Source organism: Equus quagga, chromosome 18 (assembly GCF_021613505.1).
Source record: "Equus quagga isolate Etosha38 chromosome 18, UCLA_HA_Equagga_1.0, whole genome shotgun sequence".
Taxonomy (NCBI): Eukaryota; Metazoa; Chordata; class Mammalia; order Perissodactyla; family Equidae; genus Equus; species Equus quagga.
In genome coordinates this window covers 3,794,888-3,810,150 of record NC_060284.1, presented here as the reverse complement: position 1 = coordinate 3,810,150, position 15,263 = coordinate 3,794,888, and the positions used below count along the sequence as shown (strand labels likewise).

At 47.0% G+C, this 15,263-nt stretch overlaps 1 protein-coding gene across 1 annotated transcript in view; it reads right to left on the bottom strand.

Moving 5' to 3' along the window:
• Positions 1-431: 431 nt before the first annotated feature.
• The window catches only part of CACHD1 (cache domain containing 1), a 196,321-nt gene continuing 181,489 nt past the window's right edge, over positions 432-15,263 (bottom strand). Inside the window, exons 22-27 of the mRNA XM_046645106.1 lie at positions 14,540-14,656; positions 13,185-13,336; positions 11,748-11,909; positions 10,395-10,472; positions 9,637-9,738; positions 432-2,181 (exon numbers count right to left, since the gene is read on the bottom strand). Coding sequence (XP_046501062.1) covers positions 1,943-2,181; positions 9,637-9,738; positions 10,395-10,472; positions 11,748-11,909; positions 13,185-13,336; positions 14,540-14,656 — 850 coding nt within the window. The 3' untranslated portion in view covers positions 432-1,942. The remainder of the gene's footprint in view (positions 2,182-9,636; positions 9,739-10,394; positions 10,473-11,747; positions 11,910-13,184; positions 13,337-14,539; positions 14,657-15,263) is intronic.

The window sequence follows — 15,263 nt, the reverse complement described above, 5'->3', positions numbered from 1 at the left end:
CTGAGTTTTCTGATTCTTTCTTGAAAACACCAAGGTCCCCTCCATCAAGCAGCTAGTGTCCTGACACAAAGGTTCTCAACTTTAGAAAGCTCTCATGGAGAGACTTAGCTCTCTGGGAAGACAGGAAAGTCATCCATTCTCTCCAGCAGTTAGAGAATAACCATTTATTTATTATTAACGACAGGAATTAAGATGCTCAGGAAGGGGGAGCTGTGTTCCACACATTTCTTTAACCTTTGCTTTTAATTTTATGCCATTATATTCTTAAATTGCTTCACACAGCCCAGACGGTCCTGCAGCCCGACGCTGACCGTGGCCTCGACGAGAACCTACTTCCAGTTTGACAGCCAATCTGCTAGGTGACAACGTGAATGTAATCTGCCTTGAGGGACAAGAAGTGGTACATGAACAAATCACCATAATCACCAAACTGGCCGTTCATACAGTTTATTTCACTAGACTGCGATTTTATACACAGTATGAAGGGGTTTCCTGACAGCACACAGCTTACTTTCTGCACTGCTGAAGAACCAGTTTTTTTACATTGTATCATAGTACCCTATCATTAAAACATTATTCAGTGAATTTTTTCCAACTACATATAAACGGAGATTTACCACACACACGGTGCAAGAATGTCTTATAACATATTTGAATCACAAAATGTGAATCTAACATACGCCACTGTAATTAGAACACTACTGTAAAATTACGATGCCCCATGTTACACTTGCCAGGTTACATTAATTTCTGTATACATCACAAAGCAGTTTGGTGGATAACTTCTGATAATTGGCAGCAGCTTTTAACTATGATTTCAAGAGAAATCTTTTAAGAATCAGAATTCTGAATTTTAAAAACTTCTTCCTTTATGTGTTCAATATTCTCAGAATCAAAATGGGACATTTTTAAATTTATAGTCTCTAAAACAGAAGAATAAATTCAACCCTCCCTTAGCAGAAAGGCTGGGTTGTAATAATAGGCTTCGTAGAAACCTACAAAAAGCATTGCATTGTATGGGGAGTGGAAATGAGTTAAAAAAAAAAAACCATAAAATTTCTTTAAAAGCTTCTTGGATTCCTCTGGCCCTCCCCACCTCTGTCACACAGAGAAAGAAGACTGCATTACAAGGGACGATGTTTCCACGAAATGACGTTCTAAAGAAAATGCATGTAAACAAGGCAGAGAGAAAGATGTCTTCATTTTCCCATTTTGTGGAGCGGGGCGGTGGGATGACATCAGTTAAAAAAGAAATAGAACTCCTTAATCAAAGAACCACTTTATTACACACAAAACAGCTTGGGATAATTGCTGGAAATTTCTCATGTGTTTCCTTTTCTTTCCCCCAAAGTTTGAGAATGTTTGAAAGTTCAATAAATAGTAGAAAAATAATCCTTTACTTAGAAATTTTGAGATGCATCATTTAGAGCTTAACATGAGTTCCCTACAGCAATTGTGGTACCCAGGTCCCACTGAGGAACAAAGTGATGTCTGGAGAGCCCACGCTTCTTCTGGATGCGCCACGTTCCCGGTCTCCGGGGGAGATTTTTCTCTCTTCCAGTTAAGGAGAGCTCAAGGCTTCTGGCTCCGCAGAACATTCCTCTGGCTCAGCTGAACGAAGCTTCCCAATGTTTCATTTACAGGTCTCGTCTCCGTGTTTGGAGGTTTGCCTTCTGTTCCATTCCGTTAGCGTCATGGCAGGTTCATTAATCAGGCTTATTTCCCCTCCATCTCAGAACCAGCCTCGCATCTTCACAGATGCGATTTTGTTGTCGTCGCTCTTGTTCTGAAACATGGCAGCAGGCAGAAAACGAGTGAACCGACGCTGGAGAAAGCACAAACACCAGGGGTCTCTTGCTGTGGATTTGACGCCGGCTCTCTTTGCCTCCGGAACGTTCTGGATCTCCCAGCTCCCGTCTTCTCCGGGGGGACGAGGAGACCGTCAGCACTCCGCATCGACAGTGTGTACTGTCACGGCTGCCTGGAGGTGGTGGCTGTGATGCAGCGTGGGGTGATGCAGGCGGCAGTGGTGGGACTTGTGACTCAGGAGGGCAGCAGTCTGCGGGGGGGTGTCCAGGTCCAGATCCTCGTCGTGGTTTCCCACATCGACGCCCGCCGACAGGGGGTCGTTGTTGCACGGGGGATTTTCGCTGTCTTCCTGTGGGCTCATGGTGCTGTAACCTAGAAAACGAACAGAACAGGCAGCTGAGGGCTTCCAGGCGCAGGCAGGAGACGTCACTGAAGATTTCTAGGGCACTGGGAGGCACTCCTGTCTGTGCTACGTCAGTGCGGACCGTCAGCAGACGCTGGACGGACTTATTTTTAACGAGATCTTCTAACTGCATTTTTCTTAGAACAGTTACACAATAAATACATTTTAGATGACTGAGAAAGCATAGATAAGAAAAAAAAAAAAAAAGAACCCTTTCCCCAAACCTCCAAATTAACAAAACAAAAATTAAAATCACCTCACATCCCATCTGGTCCACAGATACCCAGCACTGACTTGTGGGCAACTATCCTCTTACACTTTTCCTCGAGATAAGATTAAGACTGTTTTTCATTTTAAAGAAAAAAAAAAAAAGGCAGTTTTAAGAAAAACATCCTAACAGGACTCAGATCAGTCAGGGGCTGGTGGGAAAGCTGGGCTGCAAAATGCCCAAGTGTGATGCCACAGCAAGACAACAGCGATGACCTGCACACCTGCTCCCCGGCAGGCACTGGCCTCCAGCAATTCCTGCCTACCCATGAGGCATGCGTTCTAGCATCCACTTTACAGGTGAGGGACCTGATGATCAGAGACATCAACGAACTCGTCTAAAGTTCCAGGACCCAATGAAACACTACGTCCATACACACACACCCCCACAGCAACTGGCAGAAGCATCAACCGTTCTCTGAGTAAGCTGGCTCACTGTATTTAAAGATTAATTTCTTTTGGTATTCTAAGTAATAGATGTTTCAAAAGAAAATGCCCTTGCTGATCAAAGGATTCCATTCCACGAACCCTGGCATGTTTTTAAATATTGCAAAAATCCCCTTCTAAAATTTTGAGAAGTGACAGCTCATTAATATTTCCGCTGCATCTACAGCTAGCATCAATCAGCACTCAGCCGTGAGGAGCGCGAGTCACATTTGTGGCTGCAGAATTGATGCGCTTGCATACAGCCAAGCAGGAATGGTTTGTGGTTGAAAATCTATGTTCTGTGCAAAAGGAGAAAGGCAATTCTCTGTCCTCAATGAATCATTTCTCAAATGACAGGATTATTTCAGTCAGTCCAACTCAACACATATTTCTTGGGCACCTACTATGGACCCGACACTGTGTTGGGCATCATAGCAGACGTCAGGACGAAAACCTGGTCCCTGCACAAAGGAGCTGAAAGGCTAGTGCTTGAGAAATAAAACAAGGACAAGCACAACTCAATTCAATTATTCATTTACCGAAGACGGTTTTGGGGCTGGAGGCAGAGACTATGAAACATGGATAAGAGATGGCTCTTTTCCTCAAGGATTTCACAACCGAGTATGAAACAGATATTCATGAAGCTGGGTTCACTCTAATGCAGATAATGGTAAATGCTATAATGGCAATCCAGAAGAGGGAGCAACTAATTCTGACTGGGGGAATTGGAAAGCTTCACAGAAGAAGGCATATTTTAGTTGGGCTTCAGTGGATGAATAGGAGTTTGCTAAGTGACTATGAGCAAGGGAACAGGTGAGCAGAGCCCCACGGGGTGCAAGTGAGGCTGTCCTGTATCCCATGGCCATGAGGAGTGCGAGCAGTAGCTGAGAACAGGGCAGGTGGAAGGTGGAAAGGTCAGGTCAGAAAGCCACAGCAAAGCGTAGAAAAGGGAGAGAGAATACGAGATTTTGAGTAGACCAAAAAAAAAATGCATGATCATTTCTGTGTTTTAAAGAGTTCTGGTGGCAATTTGGAAGATGAATAAAAAGGAGAGGAAGGGGGCAGTTAGGTTATTGCAACAGCCCGGACGAGAGATGGAGAATTAAGACTAAGGGTACGGGATGGGACAGGCTGAAATGCTACCTCGGGGTGGAAGCAATAGAAGCTGGTTAGCAGCTGGGGGTTGCGGGGGGTGAGGGGTGGTTAAAGGGGACAGCAGCTTGAGTCAGGACGGTAAGAGATGGAGACTTGGAGATCCCGAGTCCCGGGGAAGAAAATGAACATTTTTGGGGGGCACATTTTGATTTTGAGAGTCTGTGCCTCACATATGTGATATCACGAGAGTCAGGGTGGAAGCGGGAGGTCACCGATGTGTGTCTATCATTCTTGATGCCCTCTGGTGCCAGGGGCCAGGCTGGCGGCTCAACAGAAAGAGGGGTAAGGGGAGGCCCAGCTCCTGAGAAGCCCAGTCAGGACGGGGAAAGACACCGGAAGGACCAGCAAAGCAGGTTAATGCAGCTGAGGACACCTGAGAAGGTGACCCTTCAGGCAGCCCGGAGGAGAGAGAAGGGCTTCATCAGGTAGAGAGGAGTAGAGAGGTGCTGCAGGTGGGGAGGCAAGCACAGACACAGCAGCCTGGAAGGTGCCAGCACACCTCGGGAAGGGTGACAAGCTCGATGGGTGAGAGGAAGAAGCAGGAGATGCGGCTGGAGATGCAGTGGGACAGGCAGGGTCAGACCAGACCAAGAAGGCTGTCGAAGCAATGAGCTAGGATTTAGTGACAGTCAAGGGCAGGTGGGGTGGGTGGGTGGCAGTGACATGATGTGTGCTTTAAGAGGATCTCTTGGGGCAATGAGGAGGCTGGACAAGGAAGGAGGGATCAGAGGCTCAGAGGACAGAGGGCAGGGGCCTGGGGCCTGAGGAGATGGCAAGGACCTGAAGTGGGACGGGAGCAGCATTTGGCTGGAGCAAGCAGCTGGCTTCAAGAGGCTGTTCCAGTGCAGAGTAGGCTGGATCTGGTGACCAAACGGCCTTGTCTGGGGAAGATGCCAGGAGGACTGCCATCCTCGGGTAAGGTCAAGGTTTCCCGGTTCAGAAGCTGGGCAAACAGTGATGCCTTTACCCAAGATTAAGAGTTCAGGAGCCAGAATGAGTCTCTCCGCTTTGGCAGCACCAAGCCTAGAATGTGCTGTAGGCTCCATCTCAGCTACAAAGTGCTATGGATGCTGAAACCGCCTTATGCTCCACACGTACGGGACTAAAGGAGAAAACACGGTTTTAGAAAAAACCTCTGTGCCTGTGTTGATTATTTTCAGTTAACTTTTAGTGCTAGGCTGTCTCCATCTTGCCTCCAAATACTCCTGGATGGCTTCCTATCTCTGCTCATTTACAAGCACCCACAGTAACTGATAATTCATTTTCACATTCACAGCGTAAAATGCATGGCGGTCCTTCTGCCCGGCTCACCCTCCCACTTTCCCGCATCTTGCTGTTGTGCTTTGTGCCTCAGTCTGAAGGTCTTCTCTGGGAAGCTGTCCCAACCACCCCCGCCCCCCGGCTCTGCCAACCCACACGGGTCTGGTGCCTCTTCTGTGAGTTCGAACGGCTTTCTCTGCACATCTCTGTCTTAGATTTTGCTGTATTACAATAAAATATAGGGCTGTCTTGTCCATTAGCAAATTCTTTCTTAAAGCACAAGGACTTATTTACCTCAGTCCTCCTAGTATTCAACACAATCTGTCACGCAAAGGAGGTATTAATTAAAAAAAACTCACCTACTCTATTCCCAAAGCTGGCCCGAGTGAATTTGCTTAGTTATCTGTGTTCTGTCTGCTGTCATTCACCTGAGCATTCACTGGGCCCTGCCCAGGGGTTCTGAGTCCAAGGATGCTCTGAACCCGGCCGCTTGCAGGCCCAGGGTTGGTGATGGTGCAGCTGTCCCCGAGATAACGGAGGGCACCCCCATTTCTCCTGATGTGTTCAGATAAGAACCCCCAGCAGGGGCCCTTCCAAAGGGAACCCCTGGCTCTGGGGCCATTTCGTATAATTTCTCAGTGTGATACTATTGCTCAACCCCTCGGTAACTTACTCAGGCCTCCTCTTATCTCAGTAATTAATGAAAATCTGGAGGGAGGAAGCAGAAAGCTGTGAAGCAGCAGGAGAAAGCCAGACACATGCTCTCCCTTCGCAAATTAATGGAGTGTTTACTCAGTGCCAGGCAGTTCTGAGTGCTGGCAGCAGTGACGAAGACAGGCTGGTCTCTGACTCACGGAGGAGGAAGCGCTATTTAAAACACAAAGGATATTCACAGGCACTTTCAAAGGAAAAATAACTTTACTATTCAAAGTGGATGCAGAAAAGTCTATGCAAAGAGGATCTTGAGTGAGAAACAGGCTTGAGGAAGGAGGCCAGGCCCCCAGTAAGAATGGAAGAGTACTCTAGGCTTCTGCTTCTGTTTTTATCTGATGGCTCCTAAGAACCGTTCTGCATGGTTAGGGACATTGGGTCCCGCGGGGGACTCACCACCTTGTGGTCACGGAGAGTAACTGCAGGAGAGTATCCGGGTATCTCTAGAAAGTGGTCCTGGGCTGCGCTACCAGCTTCAGACCAGGTTTTCAAGGTTCAGCATTTGCCTTGAGTCTTTTGGAAGATGCTTCGCTAGGAGGAATTTTCCTTTCACAAGGAAAAAATGTTGCTTAACACACACTTGCGTGAAGTTTCCAATGTGATGGTAACCAAAACACAGATTCACAGGAACAAATATATATTGGTGGTTTTTAACTTAAAAATAAGCCAGTTGATGATGAGATAGAACATGATATTTTCAAGAGAAATAATGGGCAAAGCAGATGTATAATTACAAGCACAGACAGGTGGTAGCTGTTTCTAAGCTCCCCTGCGAGGGTAACAGTTAATAGTTGAGCTCTGAAAACAGTCATTCCAAGTGGTCCCAGAATAGTGACAGAATGATTCTACTTTTCAAAAAGGATTCTTATTTTGAGCAGTTTTTTTCAAGAAACAAATTAAAATTAGATTCATTTGAAATACAAAACTCTGTTGGCCACATGAAATACTTCTAAATAAAAATGCAGCCTGAAATCTCCAAATTTAGCTTGTTAACATTCAGCTTCAATTCCAGGAATATCACAACTCTGAACCATACCACAAGTCTAGTCTGCTCAGTACAAACTTATACATTTATATTTTTAATTCTTTTGAGTTTCCTTTTGTGTATCAGATCCAAGGACTCACGTGGAAATATGCTCTCCGGTAGCACAGAGCATGTGCTGTGACCCTACCAGCTCAAGGGTCGGCACCAGCGCCACCTCCCCACTGGCTGGTGCCACCTCCCCACTGGCGTTGTCCATGATTTACTTGCAGATAAACTTGAACTCTCTCCCCAACTTCTTTGTCCTCCTCTTTTAAGGAAGCTGTCACAGGCAGCCTCTCATCAGTCTTATGAATGCATGCATTTGTTTACAGGTTCCTCCTAGATTGTAAATTCCCTGAGGGCAGAGTCGGCATGGAGGTGGGAGGGCCACCCTGAGCTCCTCCCTGCCATATGTGATTTCACTTCACCCTCAGACAGCTTTACCAGGTAGGAATTTCTAATCTCGTTTTAATAATTAGGAAGCTGAGGTCCAAAGTAGCTTCACTAAGTCTCAGCTTGCAGAGAGGGAGAGAGGCGGGATGCTAGGCAACCTCTCCCTGACCCCTTCTGATAAGCAATCTGCTGCCTCAGAGATGCTGTCCGTCCTTCTCCAGCTCCCTCCCTGTGCCCAGCAAATAGCAGACGCCCAGTCCCCTCACCAAACAGGAGATGAGCAAGAGGCATGCAGACAGAACAATCAGATTAGATCTTTGTTTTCATGTGTACCCATGGCTTATCCTCCAGGCATTACAGGGACATTAACCGGATGCTGCCAATTGTAGTGACCCGCCGTGCAGGTGCACAGATGTGACAACATGCAGTTAAATGCAACTGATTCTGTGGTGCATTTGGAATTTTGTCGAATGTCACTGTCTTCCAGTTCTTTTGGTGGTGCGTTCTGTCTGCACGAGAAACTATTTTTCATTCCTTGGGGATAACAGGAATCCAATTATTGTGAAAAATGAAAGAAGCAAGCCCTTAGCTAGAAGCCCTGGCTTTCAGATACTGATGCTGCTGCTCTCCTCCTTTTATCTCAGCTGTTGCTTCATCTGCCATTTTACTAAGACGACGGGACTGCTAATGGAACAGCATAACCTTGCTCAGAATTCCAGCTTTGTGTTCAAGCAATTTCTGGGGGGGGGGGGGGGGGGGATGGACGAGAAAGGATTCAGAATTTCTGCTGAATAAGAAATTATTTCTGTTGAACTTTAGTAGCCTCAAACCTGTTTTATTATTCAAAGGAGAAGAGCCACAGAACTGCCTGGCAGAACGAATTTACGCAGGTTCAAAGGTTTTCAGGGAAAAAAAGGCAGAAAGTCAAAGAAACTGAAAAATTTAAGTTGTCCTTTGCCTCTCCATAGAAACCCAGAGTTTCTATTTAGTTGGTGGGAACAATGTCATTCAAAGCCCAAATTAAGAGTCTCCAACTTACAAACCAGAGCTTTGGCTTCTCCTATTTTCCAAAGGGCGTTGGAATCTCCAGCTGTCGTGTAAAAGGCAGTCATGGCTGCTCTGCTGAATATTTACTCCTAAATTTTTTAGCACAGGTGTGGGAGCACACTGTTCAAAGGCTTTTTTTTTTTTTTCAGGGTAGATGTGGAGAAAGCAGAGTCAAAAAGGCATAGATGCATTATATATGCATTAAAAAAAACCCTGATTCTGTTGTAATCTATCATAACATTAATAAAAAAAAAAAAAACCCTGATTCTGGGAAGAAAATAAAGATTTATGGAAAATTAAACAGCTCTATGAAAAATAAAAAGGTTTTACCATCATACGAAAGTCCTTCCGCTCCTGACATGTTTTCGTGGAACTGTGGCAGGGGCGCTCAGAGAGCAGGATTCACCTGCCGTTCTCCATGACAACAAGCCACACAATGCTGAGAAGGCATGTGGCGGCCAGGTCTTCAGCAGCACATGTGGACTTTATAATCTGTAGCTCGCTTAGCACTCGGCGCCTCTTCACAGCTAAGCCCCGACCCTTTGTGATCACCTCACAGGCACTTTACACAACTCCACAACTTTGTACACCCTGGTCCCTTTGCCCCTAACTCTTCTTCAACTTTCCTTCAAGCCTCAGTGCAAACATTGTCCCTTTGGTGAGGACTTCTCTGAGCCTCCCAGGTAAGGGTGGAGGTCACGGCCGGGGAATGCCAGAGGGCAGCATGGACTCTCGTGTGCCCCAAGAGTATGCGACTAAGAGAGCCCGTAACAATGCTGGGGTCTGCCAACCAACAACACCCGGTGCTAGGACCCATGAGGATGCCAACCTCCTGAGAGTCACGTGGAGTGGTCAGCAGGCTCCATAAATAATCTAAATCCTCATTTATGGAGAAAACCCAGGAAGCGATCTGTGCACCCAGAGTCATCTCACTCATGCCTGGGAGTGCCGAGACATAAGCAAAACCACCCTTGGGCTCTTAGAAATGTGTCATGTTGGAATGTGTCTTTTTGGAAAACTATGTCAAAAACAATTCACTTGAGTACAGAACAGGAGAGAGAGAGAAGGGTGGGTGTGAGCACCAGCCCACAAGAGGACACCAGGTTCCTCCGGTCCTCAAATGCAGAAGGCTAAACCTTACCATGGTCACTCTCTGTTCCCGATCGACCCCAGTAGCGACGCCTCCTCTCTGGACTGTGTGCATGTCGTTCGATGACTGCGGCTATAAACCGAGTATTGCTGACTGTGGGAAGGCAAGGATGGTTAGTCACTCCTAGGCCAGTAGCTTTATTGTTTCAAGCACACTGGCTCTGAGCAGCCCATTCACACGTTGGGGGAGTGTTCTTTGGAGAGTTAGAATAGTATTTTTTTTTTAAGATTCTGAGGATTAGGGAGTTGCTTTTAGATCCAGGGCAGGGAAAGGCCCCTAATTACATGTCTCCATGGAACAAGCATCCAACAAGCATCAAGAAGATGGCACTAAGCGGCTGGAGGCCAGGCTGTCTCAACACTCATAGAACTCTCTTTTGATAAAGAAATGCTCTTTTTTCCCCCTGAGTTGTATACATTAGTTAAGGGATTAAAAAAACGCATACCTGCTGATTCCTTTTCTAAAATACTACACTGGAAGGTGATGAGGAGGATGAGGAAAAGGGAGGGTGAGGGGTTTTAGACAAAAGAACTTAACGTAAAAAAGAACATCATAAAATCTTTTGAGATTTTCTCAAACCAAGCAAACACCCATACTTACTCCGAATGAAAATGGGAGGAAAAAAAAAAACCCCGTCGTGTCGAGGCTTCTTAAATTTTAATATAAGCCAAAAGGATATAAGACAGAATACTTATTCTGGACCAGCCTCCCGCTGACACATTCTGCAGCGAGGCAGCCGGAACACTCACTGATGCCTCTGTCTTCGTGGCTGTCGTCGTCCCTTTCATCTCTGTCATTCTCCAGGTTGGACATACGCACTGACATTTCTACCCATCATTAAAAAGAGAGAAACATGACTATTTAATCAAACAAAATCACCGGCTTTAATACCCCGCAGAGCGCTCGTTTGATGGCTGGGTGACAGCCTTCCATCAGGATCTAGTCCTGTCTCGGAAAAGGATGAACTGATGCCCCATCTAGGTTTTTTTTTTTTTTTTTAAAGAGGAGGGAGAAGGAATCAGAAGAGGGGGAGAATAGGAGCAAATAATCGAGAGAGGCACCTGAAATGCATTTCTGAAGACAGAGGAGAAAAGAGGCTGATAAAAGCTAACAGACCTTTAATCCTCTCCTAATGTCCCTGAGACAGAAGGAAGGGGTCTAAAACCATGGCTGACTGTGCTGACAAACGGTGTTACAAAGCCTGTGAAAGGCCAGGCACAAGGTCACACGGAGGGCAGTCATCCTCCGCCTAACTGAATCTCGCCAAGGGGAGGGCGCCTCATGATGAGCCCCGGCCGGCACTAAATCCGGCAACATTATCCCCTGATCCCCATCAGGACTGCGGCCACAGCGAAACATTCCAGCATCAACTGGTCTCTCCTGCTGCCAGGGGGAGCTCGGAGGCTCCTGACCGAGCCCAGGAAGAACGATGAGTGAGCCTCATCTCCATAAAGGTTAGGGCCACACATCCCGGGGGCTTTCAGGGAGGATGGGGATGGTCATTAAAGGTTTGTCCCGTGTAAGTGAGCACAGACACGACATTTAAGCCTTGGTACTGAAGCCACGGTTACAGATGAACCATTGCGTACGTGACTTCTATCACATATCCCGCTTTAAGAGATGTGAGTGCTCCTTCGAACGTGTGCTCATTCACACTATTTACTGACAGCTGCAATAGGACAGATCCACGCTCCTGCCAAGAGTGACTTGGGTATCTTTGGTCCACTTCTCTTTTTTGGAACAGCAAGGACAGCACATCTGAGCTTAGTGAAGAATAAAATTTCCCTCTCAGCATCCCGGCTGCCCTGACCGGCTTATTGCAGAGGCAGGCTGTGTCGGGTCAACGCTGTGTAGGAAATGACAGGATCCAGAGATTTTCTGGGGAATCAAAATGGAGCCCGCAGGGTTTAGGCACTGAAGAACGAGCTCTGGGCCACAGGCTTTGGCGACTTCGGAATTGACTCCATGGAAGCCAAAAATGTAGCCCTGTCTTACACTTGCTTGGAGGCTCACAAAACTGGCCATGGTCCCTCCAGCCTTGGAACAACCTAAGGAAGGCCACTGCCTCCTGGAGGAGCCTTGGGATTCGTCTCGGGGCTCACCTTGGGCAGCGAGAGGCGACATATGCTGATGACTCCGGCGATGGATCTGATGGCGGTAGGCATACACAGCGAGGACCAGGACCATGATGCAGCCCATGATGCCTCCAGCCACGGGGCCCACGGGGGCGCTTTTAATCATGTTCAATGTGACAACCTCGTCACCTTCATTAAAATAAACAAACAGATGTCTCTTGTCAAGATTTCCCAAGTGTGGTAGGAGGTAGGGATGGGGGTGAGATGGGAGGGAAGAGAGCGGGAAGGGGTTGGGGGAAGCGAAGTAAGAACAGTGCTTTGAGCTGTGAAGTCAAGACCCACCAGGAGGGGGGAGCAGTGGCTTCATCTAGTCCTTGGTTCTCAAATTAAATGCTGCTTGGTCAGCAGAGCGAGAGCACCACGGGCAAGCGCAGGTGGAACCAGCGTGTCAACGGGACTCACTCACTCACCAGGCGGTGCCCGGTGCAAAGAGGCCCGCCCCCTGGGTGTGGGCTCCGCGTGGGAGACAGGACACCCAGTACAGAGGGGAGGGCCACCTGGGCCTCATGTGACTGGTCTGCCACAATAAATGGCACCGGGTACAATCAATATGTACTAAAAAGATCATATTTCAAAGCTTATGGGGTCTCTTTAACACCTTCTTTGGACTTTTCAGACAGGAAACTGCAGGTGGGCGTATAAAGGGACTTCTTAGAGAAAGGTCACTTCAGCTGTGTTCCACTGAGTCAGGAGTAACATGCGAGCTCTGAGCCCTCTTCCCACAGGAGCTTTTCTTATTGTATAGACAGGCTGACTCGGGGAGACGTTAAAACTCAAGGTATTCACTAACGATTTAAATAATTGCCTCACTTGTCAGCTGAGCTTTAGGAGCTTGTGTTAACTCCAGAAAGACACCAAAAAAACCTCACTGAGGGATGCAGGTAGTGTTTTTGGGGTCTTCAGGCCTGATCCCAGAGGCGTCCTTCCCTACCGTGTCCCTGTGCCCCACCCTCAGCTATTCCAGCTGCATTGTGTAACGCTGGCTTCTGCTGACCCCAAGGCCCTAAATGATGGCTTCTGCCTTGTAAAAGTGGGGAGGGAAGGCTACAGAGGGAAATAGATGTGCAGGGCAGTCTGCCCGCTGTCGGCCCTGCGCTGACCGTTGGGATGCGCATCCACACAAATTGCAGAGTGCAGCCATGCGGAAATCAGGCCCACAGTTCTCAGAACAAGCTTTAGGGGAATGCATTCCAGGCTTGCACAATTTGGCAGGACAGATGGCTGCTCACTCTGCACAGAATATCTAGCCAGCTTCGAAGGTAATTATCTGCCTTGGTTTTGTAACTAAAAACTACTGGCAGAGGAACCAGGAAAGGAGAGATCATTTTAAGACTGTTGACATCCACATGGGCAGGAAAATGTGTATTCAAGAATTAAATTATTATGGGTTCCCAACAAACATACCTATTGCTCCCATGTCATCAACGTAGGGACTTTTGGCTCCCACGATCCCTCCAAAGCATTCTTTCTGGGGAGCGCAGTAAGATTTGTCCAGGTGAGTCTTCCCATCGCTGTCCACCATGCACCATTCACAGTCCAGCACCCCGAAACAGTCCCTGCCAGAAAGACGACGCCCAGTGTCCCGGGCAGGGGAGAGCACGTGGGCTTGGGCATCAGACTGCTCTCAAGAGCTCCAGCACCTGCTGGTGCTGGAACTCCCTGAGCGCTATTTTCCTTTCCTTATCAAATGAGAAAAGCAAAGGTCTGCTGGCGATAGCTGTTTTATGTCCCTCAACAACTTGCAAACAACAGAAGTACAACTGCCCTCTGTGAATCACACCGTGAAATCCACACATCACGGGTTAGTGCAGGATTATTCAAAACCACCTTAAAAGACCAAATGGCCCCAGGTTTGTTAGACTTTGGTCTAACATCCCCCAATTCATAAAAAAAAAAAAAAAAAAAAAGGAAGGAAAGAAAAAATGGTCAAACAAGTCTGGGAAATACTAGATAAGTTAAACAGATTCCTTACCGCCCATTTCTTAGGACTTTTAATAGGTTAAGCGCATCAGGACTCTCTAAGAGAACACACGCAGTATTTCTCAAACTTAATTGACTTTGGGTTACTGCACAACATCTCAAATTAATTTATCTGATGCCCTGTCATTCCTTTGCCAAAACATACACCAGGAGTAGAATTGACTGCCCCCTTCTACCCACTGTTTGATCAAATGACAGCCTACAGTGACAACAGGCGAATCACCCCACCCCCAGCCCTTTAGTCTGCCACAGCCACCGTTCCCATGATGTCTAGTCCCAAACATCCTAAGGAGGAGGGGAGGGAACAGAGACACGGAGGTTTTAGTTCTCAAAACTACCACAAAGCAAATCTGCTTTCTACAGATGAATGCTGAGGAGCTTCCATGTGTCACACATGCAGCCTTGGCCACTGGGTTCTGGTTCTGCAGCCCTCGCATCCCTGCCTCTTGCCCTTGCTTCTTCAGGCCATGTCCCCTCACACATCTGTCCTCATATTTATTGCAAGAAAACCTTTCCCATCCACAGACGAGGCTACTAACACGGTATAGATGACAAGTAGCTGTAACAAGTGGACAGCAGACCACCTTAAACCTGGTGGATAAAGGCTTGCAGAAATCAGTTTGGGATCCAAAAAGTCGACACAGCTTCTAAAACATCAAGGATGGGAAGGATGAATATCAACTGGAAAAGCTCGGTGAGGCTGCTGGTCACCACCCTTTACGAGGTTCTGTTCCCACAGTCATCGTGTTAACATAAAATGAGCCCTGGGCATGGCTTACCCACTCTCCATCCTCTGACTGCACCTGCTGTTGACACACTGGTGGAGAGCTTCCTGCAGGCCAGGGTCAATGGCTGTGTATGTCACCGGCTCCTGGTGGACCTCGCAACTTGGGTTTCTAGGCAGGAGCAAGTCTGGGTTAGGACCAATCCCACGCGCATGCCAACCTCAGCATGCCTCTGGGCCCACAGTGTCAGGCAGATCTGGGTCTGAATCCTGGCTTCACTGCTTAGCTATAGGAGACCTTGGGCCAATTGCTTAAGTACTCTGAGCTTCAATTTGTTTATCTTTATGCCCAATATAAATAATATCGAAAAACTAGAAAGTCATAAATATTCAATAAAATAAGAATGCATACAATCAAAGGTGAACATTATTGCCCCTCACTCACCATTCTAAATCTTACTTTTCAGACGTAACCACCGTTAACAGTTTCATGAAAGTCCTTTTAGACATTTTTGCTATGCCTGATCAAACATATACTAGTATACGTGTGGCACATAACATTCTTTCTTTCAAGTCTAGAGAAGGGACTCACTACAATTTATTTAACTGGTCTTAAAATTTGTCACTAATATAAATAATGCTATATTAGGTGTTAGCGCGCATGCGTGTGTGTGAAAGGTACCTACATATTTATCACAGGGTTAATTTGAAAACTAAGTGATTTAATGTGCATAGAGTGTTTGGCACACAGTAGGCACTTAGTTAAAGTGTGTAACAGT